Genomic DNA, 10,662 nt, shown 5'->3' with positions numbered 1-10,662 from the left:
GGCTGATCTTCTTCTTGTAGTCCACCTGCAGATCTTTAGTTTTTCCAATGTTGAGTTGCAGGTGGTTCTGTCCACCACACCTCTGTATTCAGCTTCTTGGTCACCAGTGATGCAGCCCACAATGGCATAATCATCCAGAACTTCTGCAGATGGCAGGATTGTGAGTTGTACCTGAAGTCCGAGGTGTAGAGGGTAAACAGAAATGGTGAGAGGACCGTTCCCTGAGGAGCCCCTGTGCTGCTCAAAATGGTGTTCAAGGTGGTGTTCTCCAGCCTCACATACTGTGGCCAACCTGTGAGGTAGTCTACGATCCAGGTGACCAGTGAGTTGTTCACCTGCATGTCCAGGAGCTTACTGCAGAGTAGAGCAGGTCTTTGGTGTTTAAAGCACTGGAAAAGTCAAAGAACATGTCTCTTGCAGTGCTGCCTGCCCTGTCCAGGTGTGTTTAGGCTCTGTGCAGCAGGTAGATGATGGCATCATCAACTCCAATGTTGGTGGGTTTCCTCACAGTAACTGCTGCTTCAGGTCCTTCCGCAATATCTGGATTGAATTATGGTCAGGACTTTGACTTGGCCATTCCAAAACATGAACTTTATTCTTCTTGAACCATTCTTTGGTAGAACCACTCGTGTGCTGAGGGTCATTGTGTTGCTGCATGACCCACCTTCTCTCGAGATTCAGTTCATGGACAAATGTCTTGATATTTTCCTTCAGAATTATCTGATATAATTCAGAATTCATTGTTCCATCAATGATGGCAAGACATCCTGGTCCAGAGGCATAAAAACAGGCCCAAACCATGATACTACCACCATCATGTTTCACAGATGGGATAAGCTTCTTATGCAGGAATTCAGAGTTTTCCTTTCTACAAAACATAAAACTTTTCATTTAAACCAAAAAGTTTATTTTGGTCTCATCCGTCTACAAAACATTCTTCCAACAATCTTCTGGCTTGTCCATGTGATCTTTAGCAAACTACAGACAAGCAGCCATGTTCTTTTTGGAGAGAAGTGAGTGGCTTTCTCCTTCAACCCTGCCATGAACACCATTGTTGTTCAGAGTTCTCCTGATGGTGGACTCATGAACATCAACATTAATGTGAGAGGCCTTCAGTTGTTAGAAGTTACCCTGGCTCCTTTGTGACCTCGCTGACTATTCCACTCCTTGCTCTTGGAGTGATCTTTGTTGGTCCACCACTCCTGGAGAGGTAACAATGGTTTTGAATTTCCTCCATTTGTACACAATCTGTCTGACTGTGGATTGGTGGAGTCCAAACTCTTTACAGATGTTCTGTAACATTTTCCAGCCTAATGAGCATCAACAACTCTTTTTCTGAGCTCCTCAGAAATCTCCTTTGTTCCTGCCATGATCCACTTCCACAAACATGTTGTGAAGAGCAGACTTTGATATATCTTGTTCTTTAAATCCAACAGGGTGCCCACTCACACCTTTTCAAAATCCATTGATTGAAAAAACACCTGACTCTAATTTCACCTTCAAATTAACTGATAATCCTAAAGGCTCACATACTTTCACCACTAATATGTAATATTGGGGGCAGTTCGGTGGAGTAACTGGTAGAGCTGCTGCCTCTCACGAGAAGGTTGCCGGTTCACATCCCTGTCCAGGGGCCTTCCTGGGTAGAGTTTGCATGTTCTCTCTGTGCGTGCGTTGGTTTTCTTCGGGTACTTCAGTTTCCTCCCACAGACCAAAAACATGCATGTTAGACTGATTGGTAACTCTAAATTGTCTCTAGGTGTGAGTGAGAGAGTGAATGGTTGTGTCTCTATGTGGCCCTGTGATGGACTTGCGACCCATCCACGGTGTACCCCACCCCTCGCACAGTGATTGCTGCACATGGGCACCGGGGACCCCCATGACCCAAAATGGAAGAAGCGGGTAAGATAATGGATGGATGTAATATTGGATCATTTTCCTCAATAAATCAATTCAATCAATCAATTTTGTAGAGGAGATAACATACAAGAATTTAACCATAACATAACATAGAATAACATACAAGAATCTAATAAATTATTTCAAATAAATGTATATTTATTCTTATATTTTACACGTAAAGCACTATAAAAACAGAAAAACTGGTGTGCAAAGTGACCAGATGTTTCTGAAACTTACAGTTCAGGAATTTTTTCAATATGACTTTTGGGTTTTTGCACACTGTTAGACTGTTTCTTTACTCTGCAGTTCTGTCTGCTTGTCTTATTAAAAGTACAAACAAAGAATGACAGACCCAGGTGTGTGGTTTTCATGGTGGCAGCAGCAACACTGATGTTGTTTGACTGTACTTTCAGGTAGTGGATGCATTGGTACCATTTTAAAAAGATTTCATAAATTTTCCAGTTTCATTTGTAGTTGGTGCTAATTAAACAAAAGCTGTCAGTATGTAAAATAAACAAGAATAATTGTGCATGAACTCATCTTTGCTGATGGCACAACTTCAGTTAAAGCAGTCATGACAAAGTACTGAATCCAGGTGGTTCCTACCAGAAAAAGAGAGTAGCGATCTGCAGCGATGAGCTCATTGATGTGAAGGAAGATCTTGTGGCAGAGAGCAGTCACATCCAGATGACTTGACACTTCCTTTACCAGCGCCAACAACCTGGTGCAACAGTCCCCCCCGCTGCCACAACCGCCTTCATTTCCTCCTCCATCATTTAAAACACCCTCACCCATTACTGAGCCTCCAAGATGGACTGTCTCTCGGTCTGTGTCGCTTAGAAATGTCAGAGAACCTTCAGAGTCTTTGACCACGATTGGTCTTAGAGGGCGGTCAAACTCTGAAGCTGAGATTTTGCGAGTTGGGGTGCCGGGAGCTGGGCTGGAAACTGTGGCTGGTGAGGGAGAGCGGTTCTCCAGGAGGCTAAGGGCAGTTGGGAGGATGACAGAGGCATCTGAGGGGTCAAGATTCATGGAAGGTTGGTGGACCCGCTGCTGCGAAGAATTTTCTTTGGGCACAGACGGCTGAACGGTATGAACGCGGTCAGCGAACCAGGCATTTACCATCTCCCTGTTGAAACAGAAAACAAAACAAATCAATGTCTTTCACATGACAAGCTTGGAGATCAAGTAGTTATTAGGACACAAAAAATGAAGAGACTGAGATTAAGAGTACAAGCAGCTACCATTACTTTCTTTTGTAAAAAAGGCTAGAAAGTAGCTGAACCTCAGCAAATCTGGAAAACCTTCAGTGTGAAGGCATTGATGATGATGCTGATGACACTTTAAGTGCACCCCAAATAGATTGTTTTATGTTTCTTATGTCACTGAAACACTCTTTTGCCCTGTATATACCTGCCAAGGCACATCACTCCTAGACCACAGAAAATGTAGCTATGCACCAAAAGATCAGTCCACACTACCTCCACATGTATCAAATTGTCCCACTCACAGTCAAAGCCTAGGCATAAGACCAGTGTGGCCAGTCCAGCTATAAATTAGAACTGCACAACACATCAAAATACAGTATATTCAATCCTAAAGTGTGCAAAACTCAATACTGTGAAGTATTTATTACAATAACCTGCAAACTTTAACCAGATGCCAAAAATATATTTGATCCTCACTAACCTAAATGTCCCCAGATGAGTTAGAAGAACGTCACTGAATTGCTAAAGCTAAATGCTATAGTAACATTAAAGAGTGTTGCGGGCATCACAATGACAATAGAAAAAGAGAGGATAGAGGAACATACATGTATATCTTTTATTTAAGAGAAACATGGGTATCTTGGTTGATTCACATCTCTCTTAAACTCCACGTGGAAAACTTGGTAAAGAAACTAAAAGTTAAACCAGGTTTGTTTTTCAGAAAAAGATCCTGTCTAACTCTGAATGCTAGGAAACACCTTGTAACTGCGACTTTCCTTCCCTCCATTGACTACGGTGACATTATTTACATGAACGCTCCTACAAGCACCCTGCAGATGATGGATGCTCAGTGTTTCCCCTAGTTAACTTGCCATGGTGGGGTGCTCATCCCATCCATGATTTTTGCTGATGGGGGGGACGGAGACAAGTCTGAGCGCAGCTGGTACTAACAGTTTTTGAGCGGGGACGGGGGGCATTCAACATGAGGGAAGAGGCAACATGAGTGCTGCCTTTGGCTTTTTAGCTAAAGAGCCTGTATTTTGTGCCACTAGTTTAGTGATATGTCAGTGCTGGGTGGGGGTGGGAGAGGCAAGATCAGTTTGGTAGGCAGGGTGCTCAGTTCTGTTGACGGGGTGGGGCACCCCGTCTGTATAATGGTAGGGAAAACACTGGATGCTGTTTATCATGGTGCACTAAGATTCATAACTGGCTGTGATTATCGTACCCACCACTGCACCCTGTTATTCACTGGTTAACTAAACATCATTAACTTCACACAGACTCTCTCACTGGTACATTTTCATCTTTAAATCACTTCTTGGTCTGCTGCCTTCATACATCTCCTCCTACATGTCACTGTGTGAGTGCAGCTACAGCGTGCACTCTCAGGACATTATTACCTGCAGTGTTCCCTCAGAGAGGACTGAACTTGGCAAAAGGTTCTTCTCCTACTCTGCTCCTGTTTCCTGGAATATCTTACAAAAAGACCTGAAGCTCTCGACCTTAACCTCTCTAAGTGGCTTCAAACATCTGTTAAGTTCCTGGCAAAAACCAACGCAGAAATGTTCCTGGTTTTAGTTTTCTACACCTCCTTACAATAGTTAGGTTTTTTTTCTTCATTTTTTAATACCATTTTCTGTATTTGTTCTTCTCAATTTGTATGATTTTTATGATTGTCTTCTGTTGTCTTTGTTGTCCACTGTTGTCATCACTCTTTGTTAAAATTCAAGTCTGTCTTGTAAATGAGCCCCCTAGACTCAATGGGATTAACCTGTATAAATAAAGGCTGAATGAATGAAAATGGTCATCCAAACAGGAACAGAACATACAATAAGCCTATTAAATAACAATAAAACTATGACTTGTATTTAGCATACAAGTGAACAATCAAACCTCAATCCAAAATCAATGTCTTTAACATAATACACCGTTAGAAAATTAAGAACAGGTAGATTGACCAAGTGCTTTATTTTCTAATTAAAATTAATTTCACCTTCTTAATGTGAAAATTTTAAGTCCTTTTGAAAATGATTCCAGTAGTTGAGTAGCATTTTTAAAAACTGTCCCCCTAATTCTACTCTGACTTTGAAGACAGACATTTATAAAACATAATGAGAGCATGGGTTGTACTGGTATTTACTAATATAAACACATAGATGAGAAGGCAGTGACCCAAGCACAGATTTGTATATAAAAATCAAGCAGTGGAAAGTCTGAGAACATTCAATGGCTGCCATTTAGCAGCAATGTACAAAGAAAAGAGATTTCCACAGACAGTAAAAAACTGAATAAAAAAAGAGAATCTGTTTCATTTTAAACCCATTGAATGATTTGAGTGTGAGGAACTTCAGACAGATCTTTTACATTTGGAAATATAAAGAACTTAGTTTTGCTGCATTGAACACCAACTTAAGTTGTGTTAAATGGAACTGAACAGCATCAAAGACTGACTGGAGAAATTCAAGAGTGAACTTGAGGGTTTGAGCTAACGAAGGTGATGAACAAAATATAAGTGTGTCATCTGCATAGAGTGAAATGCAGAATTCCATCCATCCATCCAACCATCCATCAATCCATCATCTTTACCCGCGTCTTCCTTTTCGGGTCACAGGGGTCACTGGTGCCCGTATCTAGCAGTCACTGTGTGAGAGGTGAGGGACACCCTGGACAGGTCTCAGTCTATCACAGGGACACATAGAGACAAACAAGACAAACAACCATTCACTCTCTCACTCACACCTAGAGACAATTTAGAGTTACCAGTCAGTCTAACATGCATGTTTTTGTATTATGACCAGTCATATTTTTGGTCTGTGGGAGGAAACTGGAGTACCTGGAGAAAACCCACGCATACACTGAGAGAACATGCAAACTCCACCCAGAATGGACCCGCCATGGGATTTGAACCACATTTCTGCTCAGTTCTGAAGAGCTGCATGAAGGGTTGACCTTTGATGTCCTGCTGCACTTCTCTTCTCTACATTTCAAATTTAAATACTGTAACATTTTAAATAAATAATCCATGCATGTATCCATTGTTGAAAAATGACAAAATACAAATCCTAAAACCGCTAAAATTTAATGCCACTCCGTTTATATATATATATATATATATATATATATACTAAAATAAACTACTAATATTTGTACTATTATCCCTACTTCGTGGTTTTTCACATATCGCGTGGGGGGTGGTGGTTACGGAACCCCGGTGATAAATGAGTGACTATTGTATTAGAATAATCTGTACTGTTTGGCTCTAAGGGCTCTTTACAGTTTATGAGTGAAAATCTACATTTCTGCAACTTAAAATGGTCATTGGTCATTTTAAAGTGAGGTTATATAAAATGTTTCTAAACAATTATTATCTTACCTGTTGTACATAGATCTTTGGATAAATTTAGTTTGCAGAGAGAGTTTAATTTTGACCAGACTGACAAGCTAACGAGAAGTGCCACAGAAGGACCAAAGTGGATTACTGCTATTTTTAACAGCTCCATTCTGAAATACTTTATTGTGGTCATGGTGAACTTATATACCACTGTGTTTTAGTACACAGTTTTTAGTACACAGTTATTGCACATACTGCAGGACTATAATATTTCTGCTGGAATAGTTGTGTAACGCAAAACTTATGGCAGTGTAAAGTTTAAAACATTGCGTTGCTTGAACTGAGTTATACTGAGCAGCAGGATTTCACTCTGGTCTTGACTACATTCAGACAAGCTGTTAGTCCTATCAACGTTAGGCTTGTTCACCAAACTAAGGTTGTTCAAAATAATTGTTCAGAACTGATTAAATTATCCTTTTCAGCCTCTCCTTTTCAGCAGTTAAAATACAAATTATTTGGAGAAGCGAACAGTGCAATATTTTAATCAAATAAACAGGAAAACTCATACCAAGTGGCATTCAACAAAACTTGATTTCTATTTCATTTCAAATTATTGTTTTAGTTATTATCATTTAGGCCCTGTCTACAGTTTTTGAGTGAAACTGCAACTTATTTGCTGGGGGTCAGCTGCTTGTGTACTCTACAACAGCCCCTGTTCTCTCTGAACTTGAATGTTTCTGAATCTTGGAGTGTTTTCACACCTGATAGTCCTGTAGACTTGGTTCTATTTGAGACCAAAATACAGAACACATGTTTACATTTCAGCTGGTGCGTTTGCATTCACACTGCACTGAGTCAATTGAGCCAAACTGTCCCCACCCCCCCACCCCCCGCCTGTGGTGGCACTGCACCAAGAACTACTGAAGGAAACGACACAAAAACCTCTGAAGAAGACACTTCTTCTGGAAATAAAAACAAAAACGGAGTGGCGTTAAATTTGAGTGGTTTTAGGATTTGTATTTTGTCATTTTTCAACAATGGACTCAGCATGAGCAGAAGATGAGGCAGAAGAACATGGAGAATGTTGTTTTTCACACAAGGCGCCTGATGGATCCGTATGAGGTAAGAGAAATGCGCATTTGTTCGCCCTGCGCTCTAGTCCACTTCCTGCTTTTGGAGCAGTCTCCGGTCCGCTTGCATTCACAATGCATTCGAACAGCGCCAGAGTTCACTTTAACCAGACCGAGACCTAGGTTTTTTATGTGGACCAGAGTTCACTTTTTTGGTCCGCATCGGAGTTAGATTGTGCATTCACACCTACCCAAACAAACAGGAATTTCTAGGCAAACAGACTAGAGTTTGATTAAAGCAGACTAAACAGGGCTGCTGTGAATGCATCCTTGATCTCAGAGTGGAGATTTTCTGTGCAACCACCTGCCTAGTGTAAAATATTCAGTCGAGGCACACATGTGCACTCCAGGCAGCTGCAGTCAAATGTTCTTCTGCTCTACGAACAGTTACAATTAAAGCTGCAAGCAGCATTGAAGGCCCTCACAGCAAAGTGCCGCTCCGGCCTTACAGCGACCGTGGGAGCCCCAGCGACTCCGCCCAGTCGCCATTGTGAACGCTCTTGTGCCCGTCCCATGCTCGTTCACCGGGTTGCACATTCGCCCAACCTTTGACATCACCTGCGACCGCCGGAGCTCCAGCAATGCCTCCCAGTCGCCATCGCGAATACTCTTGTGCCATTTTGGCACGCATCCACCAGGATGCGCACATGCTAAAACTTTGCAATCACCTTCCGCCCATATCAGTATGAGTCTGGCTTCAAGCCTTACAAGTTTGGCCAAAATCTGACTTTCCTGACGGGAGTTATTGTCACTTCCTGTTTTGTCACAAATGTAAAGGACTTCCTTTAGTCATATGTGGTAATCAACAGTTAGCAAATCCAGTTTCAGTCTTATATCTTACGCAATGCCAAGCTGAAAGAGTCCCCAATAATCATCAGTTTCTCCACTGAGTGGTACGGGCTTAAGTCAAGTCATGAATCAACAATACCAGTGTATCTACAAGTGCTCACTGATGAATCATGAAAAATCTGGTCTAGATCAGATGATGTATCACTGAGATATAACTGTTGGAATAATCTAGGGGGCGCACTGGAGTCAATTGTTAAACAACAAAACCAATGTGTGTAGAATGTTTAATTGATCACGCGCAATAAATCTGGTACTGATTCCATACCATACCATTTTATTTATAGAGCACTTAAAACAGCAACAAGGCCAACCAAAGTACTGTACAGACAGAACAACAGGTAACACGCATTCCATAATTCCATGATATATAACTGAGATATAACTATTGGAATATTCTAGGGGGCGCAATTGAGTCAAATGTTATACCACAACATCAATGTGTCTAGAAGTGCTCACTGATAATGCACAATAAATCGGTTACATATTGATAATTTGCTGAGCTATAACTGATTAAATAATCTAGGGAGTGCACTTGAGTCATATGTTAAACCACAATATCAATGTGTCTAGATGTGCTCACTAATGACGCACCAAAAATCTGGTCCAGATCGGATGATGTATCACTAAGATATAACTTTTAGAAAAATCTAGGGGGTGCAGTGGAGTCAAATGTTAAATAACACAAACTTATATAGAAGTGCTGACCTATCACGCACCAAAAATCTGGTACAGATCGGATAATATATCATTGAGATATAACATTTAGAATAATCTAGGGGGCACACTTGAGTCAAATTTTAAACAACAATACCAATGTTTCTATAAGTGCTCACTAATGATGCACCAAAAATCTGGTGCAGATTGGATAATATATCATTGAGACATAACAGTTTGAATAATCTAGGGGGTGCACTTGAGTCAAATGTTAAACAACAATACCAATGTGTCTAGAAATGCTCACAGATGATGAACCAAAAATCTGGTGCAGGTAGGCTGATTTATCATTGAGATATAACTGTTGGAATAATTTAGGGGGCGCACAAGATTCAAATGTTAAACCACAAAATCAATGTGTCTAAAAGTGCTCACTGATGATGCACAATAAATCTGGTGCAGATCGGATGTTGTATCACTGAGCTATAACTGTAGGAATAATGTAGGTGGCGCTGTTGAGGTTATTGGCCACTTATCATGGATACCTGTTCAAGGGGTGGATAATGATTGATCATAGTGATTTTGGTGCACCTCGGCAAAAATCTGTACAATTTAGAGCCAAACGTATTGCAACGGCATCACTTCTTGATTCGTCACGCCGCCACACCCACATCCTCCAGCTACAACTACTTGTAATTTACATCAAGTCAGGCCATCTTATCTGCATTCTAAGACAGAATCATCCTGATTAGGTCAAGGGTGTCAAAGAGGGAGCATTCCAAGTGAAAAAAATAGACTTCCTGTTCCGAGGGGGCGGGGCTTTGATTACGTCAAAATATGACCACAGTGGATCGTCGGGTATTCAACAGGGATGAGTCATGCCAAGTTTGGTACATTTTGATCTTTCAATGTGAAAGTTTTAGCGTTTGTAAATTTATGGCGTGAAGTGCAACTTTGAGGCCTGGCCATGCCTCTTTAACGTAAATGAAACCGAAAGCTTTTGGTAACTTTTTCTTCCCAATATCTTAAGGGGATATTAACCAATTTTGAAGGCAATCACTCAAAATCTCTAGGAGGAGTTCGTTAAAATTCGTCATTAGAAAGGCCCTCAAATGACCCTTTGGCCCAAAATGCCCAACTTCCTGTTGAATTTGGGCCAGGGCTCCAAGAGACTTTTTCATAGGTCCTGAGAAGATACAGACGTTAACCGAGTTTCAGAATTATCTGTCAAAAAATGGCTTGGGGCTGAGGATTTAAGGTCGTTTTCACACCAGATAGTCCAGTAGACTGGGTTCGGGACCAATATTCATGAGCTTTTGTTTACATTTGAGCTGGTGCGTTTACATTCACACTGCACTGTGCAGTCGAGTCAACCTGTTGAACCAACCCATTCCCCCGCTCGCCTGTGGGGGCGCTGCACCAAGAACTACTGAAAGAAATGACACAAAAACCTCTGAAGACACTTCTTCTTCTTCTGTAAATAAAAATAAAAACAAAGTGGCATCAATCTAAAAAAGTTAAATCTGGTCCTCTGGACATTCAAAAAAAACAAAACAAAGCAAATCAACAAAAAAATGTAGAAACGTTT

At 41.0% G+C, this 10,662-nt stretch overlaps 1 protein-coding gene across 1 annotated transcript in view; it reads right to left on the bottom strand.

The window, feature by feature from the left end:
* pde5ab (phosphodiesterase 5A, cGMP-specific, b) overlaps nucleotides 1-10,662 on the bottom strand; it is a 271,503-nt gene that overhangs the window by 223,728 nt on the left and 37,113 nt on the right. Inside the window, exon 2 of the mRNA XM_037681538.1 lies at nucleotides 2,458-3,031. Coding sequence (XP_037537466.1) covers nucleotides 2,458-3,031 — 574 coding nt within the window. The remainder of the gene's footprint in view (nucleotides 1-2,457; nucleotides 3,032-10,662) is intronic.

This window comes from Nematolebias whitei, chromosome 1 (assembly GCF_014905685.2).
Source record: "Nematolebias whitei isolate Nwh7 chromosome 1, NemWhi1, whole genome shotgun sequence".
Classification (NCBI taxonomy): domain Eukaryota; kingdom Metazoa; phylum Chordata; class Actinopteri; order Cyprinodontiformes; family Rivulidae; genus Nematolebias; species Nematolebias whitei.
Note: the sequence above shows the minus strand (reverse complement) of the source record. Positions and strands in the feature narration are given on the sequence as shown.